The sequence below is a fragment of the Fistularia commersonii genome, chromosome 21, assembly GCF_037954325.1.
Source record: "Fistularia commersonii isolate RoL2024-O1a breed Wild chromosome 21, RoL_Fcom_v1.0, whole genome shotgun sequence".
In the NCBI taxonomy this organism is placed as follows: domain Eukaryota; kingdom Metazoa; phylum Chordata; class Actinopteri; order Syngnathiformes; family Fistulariidae; genus Fistularia; species Fistularia commersonii.
In genome coordinates, this window is record NC_141304.1 from 11,518,274 (window position 1) to 11,535,298 (window position 17,025).

Consider the following 17,025-nt stretch of genomic DNA (forward strand, 5'->3'; position numbering starts at 1 on the left):
TAACACTGGTTGGAATGAGGTAGCAGCCTACCTGCCATCCCCTACACCCCTCCCACTCTCTGGCATATAGTGAAATTCCCTCAGTGCGAGCAGTGATAATTTAAATATAGCTTATTATACACAATGCAATAATCCTGATAAGGGAACTTTGCTGCTTCAAGAAGACCTTTATGCTCGGGCCAATTCCCATACGGTAATCCCGGAGATAAGACCCCGGCTCTGGGCAAACTGCCATGGGGAAAACAGATGCCAAGATTTTAGAATGATAGGATGAGTCGTTTTACAGTAGTATAACTTGCAGGACAAGTTTCACTGCATTTACCAGAATTATTTTTTTTCCGCTAAACAAAATACCTGGACTGCTTTGTGAGGTCACTTTTTTATCAAGATAGCCCAGACAGACCCATAGAAGGCAGGTTTGCTTTCAGGAAGCCCTTGAATCAAGTGCCTTTGAGACAATGAAGCACGAACCATAGGCCGGAGTGTTTATTGAAAAGTACCATCATAGGAACTTAAGAGAGCTGTAAGCAAATGGTGAGATCATTTTCTACTCCATGTGTGTTTTTCTCACTGTGACACTGGACACCTCGGCCCTTCGGAGTCAACATGTGACAACAAACGCTTTGAATCTTGAACATTAGACAAAAACACAAATAAGTAAGTAGGGTGTTTGAGGGGCGGGTACAGAAAAACCCACATCACAGCTAAGTCTTATAAACACTATATGATGGCAGCATTATGTAAACATGTAGATCACGAAAAGCATCACGTGACCTGTGTGAGCGTTCTTAAAGGCTATTTTGGTTGTTACGATTGCCTTATCAGAGCCCGGGACAGTTACTGGGCTGACGGTCATGTATCTTAAGGTTAGACGGGAAAAGTTCTTGATGGAAAGAAGGCAACGCGGGAAAGGTTGGGACCTAAAAAGGAGAAATAATTATACGTGCATGATGAGACCCTCAAAATGGAAATATATCACCGTTAGGGTGTCTCAGCTGTCCATTTTGGCTGACATCCAACATTTTAGCTATTACAAAATAACGGATTGGTGAAGTCTTTGTCCTTTCCTCGAAGAGCAGCTGATTTATTTGTCGGATATGGGGCGAAGGTTGAACAGAGGGCATGAATGAACAGGTTAGATGACGGCGATTGAGCGTCTCCGGAAACAAATACGTGGCTGAAGGTCGGTCAGCTCTCGATGGCACGACAAACGTTCCGCCTAAAAGGGCAGCGTGATCGCCGCCATTCCGCTTCACCCCACAAACCCTTCAAGCAGACCCAGGTACCCCTTTTGTCACTGTGTATGAGCGCATACTAGTCAGACGTGTCTCAAATGGGTACCTAAAGCCACGTCATGCAAAGTCGTGTGGTATCCATAACATTGTTTTGAAAATTTCACTTCTCCTAACCAAACACATATGAGACCTTGCTGTCGGTCCGCCAACAAATAGCCACCGTTGAATGGAAATTAATATTTCAAAGAGCCATTGATGAATCATTTACTAATTTTGGAACAAATATTCAATATCAGTCACTGGCCAGGATTTATAATTAAAATTGTTGGTTTTTTTTTAAATAGATTTTAACTCCCATGAGATTAATTATATATGAATACACATTCAACTAAACACACAGACATACTCTCACCAAAGTGGGACAGCTGAATTTTACAAGAAGAAATAGGCTATTGTGTCAACATCCTCTGGGGGCAACCATTACCTGCTGTCATGATGACTACAGTATTTCTCCAACATGACAATACAAACAAGTCATTAGTTACTCAATCATTTGCCTCATGCTGGAAAATTCCTCAAACACTATTTCTTGATCCTGCTCCGTCATCTTTTTGCTTCAGGCAAAAAAGAGAGAAACAAAAAACAACCAGAACTCCTAACAACAGCTGGGAGGTCATGACTTATGGAAGAAAATATATCATCGCCAAGTTCCCATATTTACTGCGAGGACGGCACTGAAGCTTTGCCTCACCCAACCCACCTCCTAAAAACTGTTCTGGGATCATGTGATGAAAATAGGTAAAAGGCTTCTGCCATATTATCTAAACATTTCTCTTGACCTTTTCCATTGCAAGTCATATGGCTGCATCCCAAACAACCCCTCCACCGCTTCTATTTATACTGAGCTGAAAGGCACAATTAGAAAAAAAAAAACAACACAGTAACTCCAATGTTTAAAAAACTAAAAAAATAAATTAATCAGCAGATCATTTTCCTTTGGATTTTTTTCTTTTTATTCAAAACAATATGAACCATAGTACACTCTTACTAATATATTTTTGGAAATTAGATTGTATGGCCCTGTATTAACTGGAAAATCGTCTTACTCAACCTTCATGCTCAACAATACTACCCCCCCCACACACACACACATGCACACATACACACACATCTCCTCCCACACTCACACAATTTCTTAAGAAAAGTGTCACAATCAACCAGGCAGCACATTGTACCATAACCTGGTTTAGGGAACTTACAGCTCTAAGGCCTCAGGGAAACATATGTATGTTATCTCTCAAAGCGCCAAGAATCGTGTATGTGGAAGGACTCCATGATAAATAAACCACAGAGGCACCTTGTGATTGTTAGTTTCAAAATTGTCCCAGTGGATTAAAGTCTAGATCACCTGGGAGACAAATTCTCAAACTCAAAGATAAATTTTATGGGAGGGCAGAAAAAAAACCATACGATGAATACTCAAGTTCTACAGACTGTTCACAGTTGACTTGTCTGGTTTATCATGCCACAAGTGCAAGGAGGTCTCAAGAAATGGCACTGAGGTCCACCAGTAGGCTCCTATGGGACCCTACTCTGAGAAAAAAAAATTAACAGTATTAATAATGATAAACCTAGATGAGTTTGATTACATTTAACACGCTGATGATTAGTAGCGAACTGCATATGAAGTTTTTTTGTCATAAAATGTTTTAAGACTGAAAATGGAAAATAACAAAGAATACAGAAGCCATAAGTCACCCATTATGATATCCCATTTATGGCTCTCATAGAATCATCTTAATCTACATTTGAAACATTGACCTAATTTTGAGAGTATTTCTGTTTAGTTGGTTCTCCCAGGTGACAACAGAAGGGGAGGGACTTCAGCCTTCTGCAGTGAACGTTTGCACAACGTATGATCATTTGCACACAGATGCTCTTTTAAATACCCAACAATGACACACATACTTCAGGCCAGTGTCACTGACTCTGGCAGACACTGGCCCCTGCAGCTTTCTTCCGTCTCTTGTTGAGTAGAGGGTTGCTTGAGGTGTTGAGATCCTTTATCTTCACCTGGTTATAGTCCACCCGCATCGTGGCTAACATACTGTTCATTTCCTCCTGCAAGAGAAAAGGGCAGCAATTTATTGAATTAAACATGAAATAATGAAATTAAAAATCAAGCCATACTAGTTTAGACTGTTCTTTTTATCTCGCGGAGAAGACCCAAAATCACATTACATGGCACGTTGTACCTCGGGAGGTGAGTCAAGATAGGGTCATATATTATGGTAAAAATATTTTGGCATTAATAAACTTTACAAGGTCAGTCATTTGTTGCCATTTTGGGCTTTGGTTTATTTACAGTGACAGAGATTTACATTCTGGCGTGTGTGTTTATTCAGAATTTGAATATGGTTCAGTGTGTCATTCTGTTTTGAGTGCCAATTTATAATATTTGCCCAGATAAATGTTGCTACAGGTAAAACCTTCAAATAACATACAGTTCTCTGGTTTCCCCTTTTGTTTATATTTAGCAGTTTGGGCCCTGTTTTAGTCATTGTGGACAGGAAGCATTTTTCCTTTTTTCCGAATATTGCATTTTGACAAATGCTTCGCTTGGTTTTGCCAGTTGCACTCATTTGTATTCATCTGTATCTGCACATAATCATCAATTGATCTATTATTTTATTTATTCATTTAATTACCTAATTTTTGCATCACCTTACTGACCACATTACTTCCGTGGCTCATAACTGATTATTTAAATAGACATTATACTCTGCTCTTTGGATTTGGTATTGCGTATAATGATATTGCCCATTCGTTGATCACCTCCATATCAACACAAGGTGTAACTGTCAACCAAATACTTGCCAATTCAGATTTTTCTTTTCCCTCACCATAGGAAACACATATAACTTATTAGATTGAAGTGACTGGTACATCATGTTAGAGGAATGTTTGGTTACTTTGGGGGAAGAGTGGAGGAAATTATCTGGAATATATCAGAGCAGTAAACTGGTGACACATATCAAGGAGTGACGCTAGAATTATGAGGGAATAATCTAGTTTGAATGCTTTAAAAGACCAGTGGAATTGTTTTGCCGCACTGACATATTTTGCAACCACTTGTTAAGTGCAGCTGTTTAGGTAAATAGCAAAAGTGGTCTCCTCATCTAAAGGCCTTTCACAACTCACGGTTCCAAATAGCTTTAGACCAGAAAGCATTCGCCCATTTACACACACACACACACACACTCACACACCGATGGTGGCAGAGCTGGCATGCAAGGTGCTAAAAAGGCCCCTGGGAGCAACTGGGAGTATTTGGTTAATCCTATAATGTAACATAACTACCAAGTGGGATATATGATTGTATCATAATGGCCCTAAATAGCACAAAACACTTAATCCAAAAAAACTGAACTTAATCGAAGACACTGCTCCTTAGAGATAAATACACAATAAGTGACCACATGTGTTGGTTATTTTACATGGTATTTACGTTCACTCAGGTGAGCCATCCAAAAATAAATCTGTCATCTTGTGTACATGTCTAATTTTTCTAAAATACCACTACATACGTTCACTAATCCACAAAGCTACGAAATACAATGTCATAAAGTCACTGAAAACATGAAAACTTAAAAGTATTCAGGAGTAGGTGACCCTGTTCAAAAAGACAAGATTAATGAAAATGCACTAAACACAAATTGCTGGTGTATTTTAGAGGCTTGCCATGCATTTTGAAGTAGATATTTATATGTTAAAATGTTGAAAATGTCAACTTTGAGGACCGGGGGCCTTTCAATTATGAAGCAATACATTTTATGAATTATTTAAAGTGCAGGATGTCTTATTCTCACTGACTGTTGCGTAAATGTTTCACATTCAGAGGCATAAAGACTGAAAAGCAAACGGAAAAGCAAACTGTTATGTGCCACTCTTTGGCACACAACATACCCAGACAAACATTTTGCCATGGCAGCGAATGAGAAATAAGCAAACTGTCAATGCAGGTGGGTCACCTGCATTGAAGTAAATAATGTAAATAAGGGAAGTAAATAAACTTACAGAAGTAAATACAGATGAATCTGCGAAAGCAAATGTTTTCCGGACTCTCTTTTGGTGCAACTGGAGCCTCATTAACCCCAACATGTTAGACGACTGATCTAAAAATTCCATGTAATCTCTGCACTTTGTAAAGTGCTTGTTTCGTGCATTGAGATAATTTTTTTATCCAGCATACATACTATGCAATCCTGTTGTGAGTTGAACAATCCTGTGCTTCATTTACAAAGCATGAATTTTCACACCTTATCACCTCCAAGTTGCGCACTCAGCAGCTGAAGGGGACCGGTTGCAATACATCCGTGATTTCTTTACTCATTCAGAATCACGGATGATATCTGGCGTGATATGCAATGGCCAAATTGAGAAATTTTTATCTGGCACCAGAGACCTAAACCCACAATGTCTTGGTGTGATGAAACAGATTTTCTGTTCTACAAATACAATTCTTCATTCAGACACAGAGAAAGCAGTTCAGAAGGCATTGCACAAATGATTTCTTTGTGTCCAGGTTTGAATTGGTTAAACTTAAATATCTCCTTGTCTTGAGCACACAGTGAGAACTGCTTCCCCCTGGTGGCTGGTCAACAATCAGAAAAATACAAATCCGGAATCCATTTCACTATTTTTTGATGACAGTTTTATTTTTTCCTCTAATTGTAATCATCATTTCATGTATGGGGCCCTCTTTAGATCTATAGGAGCAATTTCAATCGTCACAAGGATGATTAAACTTGGTTGTATACCATCTATATTTTCTGTGCAACACGTTTAAGGCCGCTGATTTGGTTATATTTCCTTGGAATCTTACATCCTCAATACTAGATACCCAGAGAACACAGATTCTCAATGCCCTGAGAAATAGCAAGCCAGGTTCTGTATTTAACTATACCTTTTTTTTTTTTCAAAATATCATGCTATTCTGTTATTATCACCTAGAAAACACACGGCAAGCTTAAGATTTACATCTAAGAAAACAGCATGCTGTGATAACAACCAATAAACAGAGGAGCTCCGCGTCACTGTGCTTCTGACCTTCACATCCCCCCATATCTCTTTGTCTTGAGTCAGCACGCGGGTGGTGTGGAGCGGAGTGGAGGGAACAGCCTTGGATTGCTGCAGAGTGTAAACATCTGTATGCAGATAAACCAATAGATAAACAGACAAACTGCACGTATTTCTTTGAATCGTGCACACACACACGTACACACACATACTTACGCTAATCCAGGGGTGGTTCATGAATTGGGTGACGGTCATTCTCTCATTAGGGTCTGTCTTTAGTAACTGATGGATCAAATCTTTTCCTGGTAGAGCAAAAGAAATAACATGACGGTTTATTTACTCTGCTTGATTCCAGAGACGGGGAAGCCCAATAACATACACGATGGTGGCTTAAATAGTCATGGACAGGTAAATATCTACTTTTTTTTTCTTTTCATACACGTATATCTAGATCTTTATTTTGTTTATTAAGGGTGTCTTTTGCAGGGTACATTACCAACCAATTTACAATTAGTTTAAACCCCTTATTGAGATGTGTAAAAGATACCCAAGAGACCTGTTCACATCGGTAGTGCCCCCAGCCCGGACAAATACATAACAATTACAAATACCGAATATAAACAGCGCAGCCTTACATGCCCAAAATAAACAACTCTTTTCAAATGTATGACAGTAACATACAATGGGTGTCCACACTGGCTTTTGCATATAGAAATAATAAGAGAAGTTTGTATTTCTCCAGTCACATTTCCCAAGAGACCCAAGGTCACTTCAGAAAACAGGCCGGCCAAGGTCAAAACAAGAACTGCAAATATCAAAAGCAATGATTGCCAAGTTTGAGTGATTTAGCAGAGGTCGAAGGCCTTGGTAAACAATATTTTTTTGTTTCCTTTTTGAAACTGAAGGGTCTATCACCAAGACATCACATCTCGGGTGAGAGGAATGGAAAGCGTGGGTCTGAGGCCATTTCTTTTTGAGGGAGAGAAAAGCAACTTTATGCATGGATGTGGAGATGTATTATAACCTGCACATGAATCCATTGCTTTAGAAAAAGCTTGAGCGGATGAAGAATATGGATGAGAGTCCTCACATAAGTAGGTGTTGTTGAGGTAGTGCATTGCAGATTTAGTGAGACAATGAGTCTGTGACTGAATGGGATGACACCTCGGTGATGAAACCTACGTCGCTACTTGTGGATCCAATAGAGGCCTCATGTAATGGTGAACCACAAACCACAATGCATGGTCTGCCTCATTATGCAAGATTTCATTACTACAGATTTCTGCACCCTGATTTCATTACCAAGTTCCTGCCAGTATGAACTTCTACTTAAACATATAAGCTGTGATTGCAGTTTTTCTGCGGTGTAGTTGCTTCTTGTTACATCTAAAATGAGGAAACGCATGAGTGCACACTGGGATTTAAAGGCAAAAGAAAGTAGTCTTATGCAGTAAGAGTCATCAGTGATATTAGAGTCATCCATCCATCCATCCATCCATCCATCCATCCTCTCCTGCTTATCCAGAGGCCCAGACCTCCCTCTCCCACGCCACCTGGTCCAGCTCCTCTAGGGGGACCCCAAGTCCTTCCCAGCCTGGGAGACATAGTCTCTCCAGCGTGTCCTGGGTCTTCCCGTGGTCTCCTCCCAGATAGACATGCCCGGAATACCTTCCCCGGGAGACGTCCAAGAGGCATCCTGGATGTCCGAGCCACCTCATCTGGCTCCTCTCTATGCGGAGGAGCTGCGACTCTACTCCGAGCTCCTCCTGGTTGACTGAGCTTTTCACCCTATCTCTAAGGGACAGTCCGCCCACCCTGCAGAGGAAACTCATTTCGGCCACTTGTATACCCGATCTCGTTCTTTCGGTCACTACCCACAGCTCATGAGCATTTGTGGTAACGTAGATCGACTGGTAAATCGAGAGCTTCGCCTTTTGGCCCAGCTCCCTCTTAACCACAACAGACCAGTATAGAGTCTGCATCGCTGCAGATGCCACACGGATCCACCTGTCGATCTCCCGCACCATCTTTCCCTCACCCGTGAACAAGACCCCGAGATACTTGAACTCTTTCACTTGGGGCAGGACGTCTTCCACCAGTTTCCTGTTGAGCACCATGGTCTCGGATTCGGAGGTGCCGATCCTCATCCTGGCCGTTTCACACTCGGCCGTGAACCGTTCAACCGCCGAGTGTGGAATGGTTGGGCAAACTCCCATGCCCCCTCCGGGACTCTGCCTAGGGTATAGAGCATGGTGGGATCTGATGGCAGATTGAGGAGGCCCATAGCAGTCATTGTTGGTCGTGCTGATTTTGCTTGCTCACCATCACCGTCAAATTTTTAAAAGCGTCCTCTATCATTTTGAGAACGACAAACTTTGTACAAGTATGTGAATGGGCCAAAGTATGTACTGTCAAATGTGTGTAATGTCTGTAATAAGGGCCTGTTTGGTGTTTCTCACCTTCCTGTGATACGTCAGCCCACTCCGGGTCAGGGAATTCATATTGACCCATCATGATCCTCCTCTTCATCCCGGGAGAAATGGACTGTCCTGTTGTGGAGTGAAAGGGAGGGTAGCCACACAACCTACGGAGGTAAATACACCTTTAATACCATAATATATATTATTAGGTACCTACCTCATCACACAAATTAAAAAAAATAAAAAATAAAAATAATGTGTTTATATCCGTGCAGCAACGATCATGTAATACTCACAAAATGTACATGACAACACCCAGTGACCACATGTCACACGACTTGTCATATTTCTCCTGACTCAGAATCTCAGGAGCTTGTCAGAGGCAAACACAAAAGAGACACACACACACACATATACTGTACATCAGGGGTTTAGAATAACATTGGAAAGTGCATGATCTTAACTGATTTCACTGTTAGTATGAATATCTCACTAACTCACCCACATAGTAGGATGTGAAGCAGGGTGTCTGCAAAGGGCTGTGCAGCGATGTTTTTTTAGCAAAGCCAAAGTCCGTCAGCTTGAGAACTCCGTCTTTGTCTTTCGTGGTGTACAGCAGATTCTCTGGCTGCAGAAGAGGTCAAATGATACACTTTCATTGAAATACGCAGATTTTGTCGAGCTTATCTGCTAACCTGCTCACCTTGATGTCTCTGTGTGCAATGTTTATGTTGTGGAGGAACTCAGTGGCCGTGCCGATGTCCCTCATTATTTTGGATGCCTCTGGGATAGAAGTGGAAAAACAAGATTCTCTCAAATAAGAAGTAGTTCTAAGATTTAAGCGAAAAGAAAGCAGCGGACAAAATCAATGTTCCGTAGAGAGCTTGCGTTTATTCTGGCCGAAGGTGGTTGTTCCACTGCTACCACATCACCCTCAGGCCTTCGTCAGGTCTCACCATTCTCAGTGAAGGCCTGATCTCCTCTCGCCTCAATTCGGCTGAACAGCTCACCCCCCTCCATGCTGTCAACACACACACACACACACACACACACACACACACACACACACATCAGTCCACAAACACATGTGGAAATGACTGCTCTAAATTAAGATGCTCTTAAAACATATTTATTGATTACATGTAAAAGTACGAGAATTTATTGTTGCAGCTTAGACAAATGAGTTTCAATTTCATAAAATACTTTTCTAAATTTGATTCTTCTTTAATGAATCATATTTACTGAAAGTAAGTAATTAAGGTAAAGACCGAGTAACAGCCTGAATTCCTTTAAGTAGTATTCAATGATGTCATAAGATACAAACGGAAATATATGCAACAGGAAGAATTGTTTAAAATGTTGTGTTTAAAGCTCCTTCCTATTAACTACCTTTTCCGGCACAAATAGAAATCTGTTAGGGCGTTAAACTCCCATAGTTCTCAACTATCCACCTCTGAAGTATAAATTGTATTGATAATATTTTTATCATGATTTATTGTCATGTGCTTCACATCACACAGGAAATGTGTATACATGTGTATACATCTAGGGCTAGTAGAAAAAGAGAAGGAGACTACCATTCCATGATAATGAGCAGGCACTTCCTTCCATGATACATGTTCTGGTACAGGTTGAGGATGCGAACGATATGCGGCCCCCCGGACACACACCAGTGAATCTCCACCTCCCGTCTGGCTTTGGGGTTGTCAGAGAGGATCTGGGAAGAAAAAGTCATTAGTACACGTGTAACAGTAAAGCAGGGGTGGCCATACAGTATAGTTTATAAGCCTATTTGAATTTGAAGCAAGAGCGTTCCTTATACTTTTAAGCGGAGAGTCCCCTGTTACTTTAAGGTTTTTTTAACACAAACTATAGTTCAAGTATTCTTGGCTTTCTGATTTTTCATTCCTAGGAAGACATTATCTCATGATCTAAAAAAAAAAAAGGGATTAGTCTATTTACAACAAAAATGACCAACATAAATATTTAAATTTGATTTTCAAAACCTTTTAGAATTAGCAAATATATATAACTCACTATTTCTTTTCTTTACATGCGTCTTAAAAGTGTTTCCCTGTTAAATAAACACAACCTTCATAAGGAACAAATAAGTGACTGATAAGTAATTCCACTGTTAAATTGGATGAAATTTGAGCTACATTTAAATTAGGTCATTCAGCACTCAGTTGTGTTGATTTGTCCGTAATACATATCAGTTAAAGATTAAAACGATGCTGATTTCACATTGGAGAGGAAACTCAAAAAGGAGCCAGTATCCACACCGGCTGCTGTCAGTATGTATCATAACTCAAACAGCTGGGATCGGACATCCCATAACACAACCAGCAGCCAATCACTTATTAACATCACAACGGCACTGGCTTGCAAGCTGGTTTTGCTTTAAATTCTTATGTGAAACTTACAATTTTTTTGACATATCACACACCGATCTGCAAAGCTTTCATATCTGCCAACTAATACACTGATAAAAATATGTCTACAAGAGGCAGATACTTGCCGATCAGCTGACTGATGCATCTGTCAGGCTCTATTATATATAATAATATAATATATAACTTTGCTATACATTTTTGACTGCATTCACTTCAATGGATAAGCTGTTTGCAGGTCAAGATGTACATCGTATGTTAATGATATGGAGAAATATACACGCGTGCAAACACACGTGCAGTGGCAGCAGGTGGCAGGCCTTGACATAGTGCACGTCTTCAGTTAGAATGTATTTTTGGATTCTAAAGTCACCTGCTGCAAAAAAACAACCCCTGATCAAAACATGAGTGTATGTATGACAGACACAGCTGACTGGGCATTTGTCAGCTGGTATTAATTTACTTTCTGTGTTGCCTGTGTTGATATGGATGTCAAAGCGAAGGCTGACACTGTTTCAAGTGTCTTATTGATCTAATCCAACACAAGTCTGAGTTACTCAGCTTGGCACTGAACATGAGAGCTTTGCAACCTGAATCTTATCAGAGAGCATGGCAGAATGAGAAACAAAATTAGTTAATTGGCAATGAAATTGACCTGATCAATATATCCTACGGTGAAAATCATATTGTCTTATAATACATTTTTTTTCTATTTTATGTAAATCTATTGTCCAAATCATTTGTTGCAAAGTAAATGTCAAGACATGAGTTTATCATACTTTCATACTTAATTTCATACTGGTGCCTTCTTAAAATAATCGCCAGTCTTTTTTTTATTTAGAAAGTTTTTTAGAAAACATAAAAAAATGAGCCATATATTGATTAAGGAGGAGATTTATACAAAAAAATGACTTGGGCAATTATTTTGAAGGTGACAATATCATATGTTTTTGAAATCATGGGGAAAAATGTAAAGCAGACTATTGTTGGAAATAGGATCAGGGTCAACAACATAATTCCTTCATTTTCTATACGGCTTTTCTTCCACTAGAGGACCATAGAACAGGCAATAATAGGGCCTCATATAGAACCATTATCAGACATTGCCACCACTGTGCCACCCCCACAGAAGTCAGCAAAATTAAAAACATTGCCGGAATCAAATTATCCAAAAAATTAGCAGGAAAATTTTGCAAGGAGAAATGATCTAAAATATAATAAAAAGTCACACAAAATTCTAATTGTTAAGATAGCCTGATCAGTATTTCACTCAGTGCTTGCATGTTGTGTCCAAACTGCTTAATGAGAAACAATGTGTATATAAATATGTATACATAAATCAGATTATTATGATGCTGATCAGCCATTAGAAAAATAAACCTTTTCTTTGAAAAAATCTGAGAGGACCTCCAGCAACCATGGTAACTCGAACCCTTAAATCCAGCCAGGTGAGCAGATTAGAATGCGCCGAAGGGAAGATTTAGATTATGAATAATGTCAGGCTCTAAAATGAGCCCATTGCTGGACAATTACCTGGCTTTAACAGCATTAAGGTGTGATGGTGGAGCTCATGATGACCCTGGACACGGGGCCCCCGGGGCCCCGTCGCCTCTCATTAGTTACACAAATCCAAGTTAAAGGAGCCCTGATGACTCTAACAGAATTACTTAGAGAGGATGGCCCTTGTCCAGATCTCCCGTGAAGTGGATTAAAGCTACACCCATTATAATGTTTAGTGCTCGCAGGAAGACTTCATTAAAACCCTGGTGAGCCGGTTAACTCATCACAGACAAATCAAAAGCTCTTTATTCATTCAGAGATTGAAAAAAAAAAAGATAGATTTAAGTCATTGAAATTTCCTCACTGTGGGATGATTAAAAGAATAGTCTATTCTGTTCTATAAATTAGCTTCGGTGGGAAAGTAACGTAGAAAAGAAAAACGCGACGAGATGAAATTACACGCAATGATCCAGATTAGCTTGTGAGATAAGCGAGGTTATGGATATGTGGGTTAAAAAAGCTAGTGATCGTTGGGGGTGACACAGATTGAAATTTCACACTGAATTAAAAAAAAAAGGCCTCAAGTTATTTCTTTACTCCCTCCTCCAGTTTACACAAAGCCATCAAGCGTTGTTATTTTTGAACTTTTTTTTTAACATTCTATTTTTAGTTTCTCTTTATCTTCCATGTCGTTGCAGGCCTCGGGCGCTAGAGCAGCAGCCCCGCTTGTGCTGGCAGTTCAGATCTAGATTACTGTAAGCCACAAAATCTCCAAAGTCTGTGATCCGGTGGTGACAGCCTGATGAACCCTGTGTGTATGAGTGTGTGTGTGTGTTTGTATGTGAGTATGACCTACACACAGCCCACCTTTCGCTCTAAGAATAGAGTGTCTCGGAATCCATGTGCGATTTTGCAGCGGCAGATCATGTTCTGGTACATGAGCGACCACCTGCTCCTTTACTTTCATATGAGCTGGTGATGAGCCGAGAGACCACGCCTTCCACACGTGAGGCTGCGTGGATGATGCCAAGTGCATGTCGGACCAAAGCGCGCACTAAACGCACCGACACGCAGGACTCAATATCTCAATTGAAAATGAGGAAGAAAAAAATATACACCGTCCAGGAGCCTGTTTGGATATTGAGATGGTGGAGATGTAAATCACATCTCAGACAAACAGACCAAAATTGTCTCTGACGCAATGAGTCTTCTCATTAACATGCATTCGAAACCTTGAAATTTTAGTCACATTAGGACTTGAATTGAAGATTAGTCCTGTCTGACTGTAATACAACCGATACATGGGACACAGATGGGCCATCCCATTCATTCATTCATTCATTCATGATCTGTACAGTTTATGGTGCACTCAGGGCTGTGTGGCTGCAGGCTATCCCAGCTGTCATTGGGCAAAAAGCAGGGTTCACCCTGAACCGCTCGCCGGTCAATGACAGAGCCACATACAGACATGCAACCATTCACTCTCTCATCCGCATATCATCTCTTAAAACTGACAGATAGTTTTTTTTTGGCCTAAATCAACCCAACATATCACTGTTTTCTCAAAAACGTGAAAAACTTACTTAGGCGATTATTTTAAGAATGGGCAATGTCCGACAGATAAACTACCAGGTCTGAGGTCAGAGCATTTTTGGGTCAACAATGAATGTAGTGCATTTTTTTTTGAGGAAACAGATCTGTGCAGACTTTTGAATCATTTCTGGTAAATCTACACCTGGGAGTGGAAAAAAAAAATATATATATATATATAATTTAAATAAAACTTCTTGAGTGTTTTGCAAATGAGCACACATCATCATATCCATCTCACATGCAAAACGGAAAAAAATGTATATATTTTATATGTTCTGCAAGCTGTCCTTATTAGTTCTGATCAGCCAATATATTTGATTGATAATCCTGTGGGTGTTCATGCAGTGGGGGGGTCCAGCTGCTGGTACCTTCAGCGCACACTTCTCTCCGGTCTTCTTATCAAAACACTCCAGGACTTTGCCGTTAATCCCGGAGCCCAGAACCTGCCTGGAGATGTTATAGTCGTCGGTCACCGCGTTTCTCTTCATGTCCGGTCTGGGGTGGACGGGCTGCGGGAGGTCCGGACCCCACAGCCCGGCGCCGGCTGCGGCGGCGGAGGAGGCGGACCCCGGCGGCTGCACTCTCGGGGAGTCCGGTTCGGACTCCGCCAGCGGAGCTTGCACCGGCTCCTCCATGTCCCTGCGTGTCCCGGTCTGCGATGCTCGCCGGGACTGAGTCACCGGAGGGGGCGGGGGACACCCGGTAAATGTGTCCGCCTGAGCGGGGTCCTTGATCGGCTGCGGCACGTCCGCCGGTCGGTCCCGGGCTCCAGTCCCCTCCTCGGAGGGTGGGGTCAGAAATTAAACATCTCTGTCTCCTATGGCTCTAAAAAAGAAACAGACGGATTATTTCAAGTTTTTGGCAGCCAGTGTTGGAGACTTCCACTCGACTGAACAAAACACTGCCATTCCCGGTAGGAATAAGTGACCGTAAACTGACCGCCTCGCCTGTGATGCGTTCAGGTTCCGGTAGACTCATCCTTCGCACATGGCCGGTTCCTCGAAGCGCCACCTCCCGAAGTCCAGTCAGCGGGTTCAGCCCAGTCATTACATGGTTTTATCCACTTGTCATGAGACTTTACGGAAAATGTCATACAGAAAAACACATCAGTGAATGGATGATGTAAAAAGACAGACAGACGCATGTATATATGTATATATATGAATACACTCACACACATATATACATATATATATATATGTACCTTACATACCTACATACATACCTTACACCGTAAAAACAACAAACATGCTCAAAAAATATAAAACAATAGACCCCCAAAAATTAATCAAATCAATGATGTGTATATATATATATATATATATATATATACCTTATACACTGTATCTTACGCCACACCGTGCAAACAACAAACTAAAAATGCAAAGCAAAAAACCATATATACATATACATATATATATATATACAGTATACTGTGTATATAGTGTGATACACAGTAGTGACAGCCCTTTAAGATGGGATAGGCTCATTAAACAGATACACACACACACATATATATATATATACATATATATATATATATACATACCTTACGCGATGCAGTGCAAACAACAAATATGTTGAAAATATAAAAAGCAAAAACAAAATCAAATTTATTATATATACATATATATATACACACACATATATATGTATATATGAGTGTGTGTATGTGTGTGTGTTACTATATAAAGTGACACCGCACTTTTAGATGAAATAAGCTGATTAAACAGACATATGCACACACACACACACACACACACACACACACACACACACACACACACACACACACACACACACACACACACACACACACACACACACACACACTGTGTGTGAATTGAAAACTATGCAAAATTAGTCCAGAGGATGAAAAAGTTCAAGGGTCGTGAAGTTAGGATTCATCATTTAGTTTATGAGACTACTCATAAAAACAAAGAAAAAGATGAATATACAAGGATTCTATGAAACCCAAATGATCTCACTCGGCCGTATTGTGTGGAAATAATGATGCGGAAATGTTCAAAGTGTGAAAAGAGTCTTTGGGAGACAGGCAGTTGTGTTTTCTCCCATCGCAGACACAGCGTCTCGCGCTGTCGTCCAAAGAAAATTTCATACTGGAACCTGGTTGATAATAAGTTGTTTTCGGTCGAGTTTCCATCCAGGGCGCTGCGTGCTGGCAGGATGCACTGGCACAACCCTGTGGGTGGAAAATACTGAGCTTTCAGAAGCTTTGTGAAATGGGACACTGGCTGGAGTCTAAATCGGGTGATTAATAAAAGCGAGGCGAAGAGATCCGAGCATACGTGAGGCTCATCACACTGTCACCTACAGGCCATAAAACAGCTCAGCAGGCCAGGATTACTTTACTGACATCATGAATCTCCAGAGGTTTGACAAATAATTCTAGAGGGTTCCTGTAGAGGAAAATAAGAAGTGATTAGAAATTCACGCACAGTGTGTGTTTAATGGATCCTCTGAGCCCTGGGGGGGGGGGGGGGGGGGGGGGGGGGCAGAGGCCGACAGGGGGAATGGGGATCAGAATTTAAGTGAACCTCCCTTTAAGTGCACATCACATTTCATCTCATCTTGATTGAAAAGGTGTGATGGTTTGCACTTCCGCCTCACAGCAAGAAGGTCCCTTGTTCGATTCGGACAAGGGGGCCTTTCAGCATGAGGTTTGCTGGGTCTCCCCACATTTGCCTCCCCCCGGGTGCCTCCAACAAATTACATGCAGGTCAATTGGAGATCCTACATTACCTAGATGTGTGAAAGAGATGGTGAATGGTTGTATGCTTCTAAGGT

The 17,025-nt window shown here is 40.9% G+C and overlaps 1 protein-coding gene across 3 annotated transcripts; it reads right to left on the reverse strand.

The window, feature by feature from the left end:
• Positions 1-481: 481 nt before the first annotated feature.
• Positions 482-15,161, reverse strand: LOC147222302 (MAP kinase-activated protein kinase 2-like). 3 transcript variants are annotated; one of them, XM_086167918.1, is made up of 11 exons: positions 14,586-15,161; positions 10,312-10,451; positions 9,691-9,755; positions 9,438-9,517; positions 9,236-9,362; positions 9,031-9,106; positions 8,774-8,898; positions 6,531-6,616; positions 6,345-6,425; positions 3,204-3,356; positions 482-2,828 (listed from the first exon to the last, which is right to left on the reverse strand). In XM_086167918.1, exons 1-10 carry the CDS (start codon positions 14,850-14,852, stop codon positions 3,216-3,218), a joined length of 1,188 nt encoding a protein of 395 aa, XP_086024044.1. In that variant the 5' UTR covers positions 14,853-15,161; the 3' UTR covers positions 482-2,828; positions 3,204-3,215. The 3 variants fall into 3 exon arrangements, with proteins under 3 accessions (XP_086024044.1, XP_086024043.1, XP_086024045.1); XM_086167917.1 differs by having other exon boundaries at positions 482-3,356; XM_086167919.1 differs by lacking the exon at positions 482-2,828 and having other exon boundaries at positions 3,219-3,356; positions 6,345-6,442.
• Positions 15,162-17,025: the final 1,864 nt, after the last annotated feature.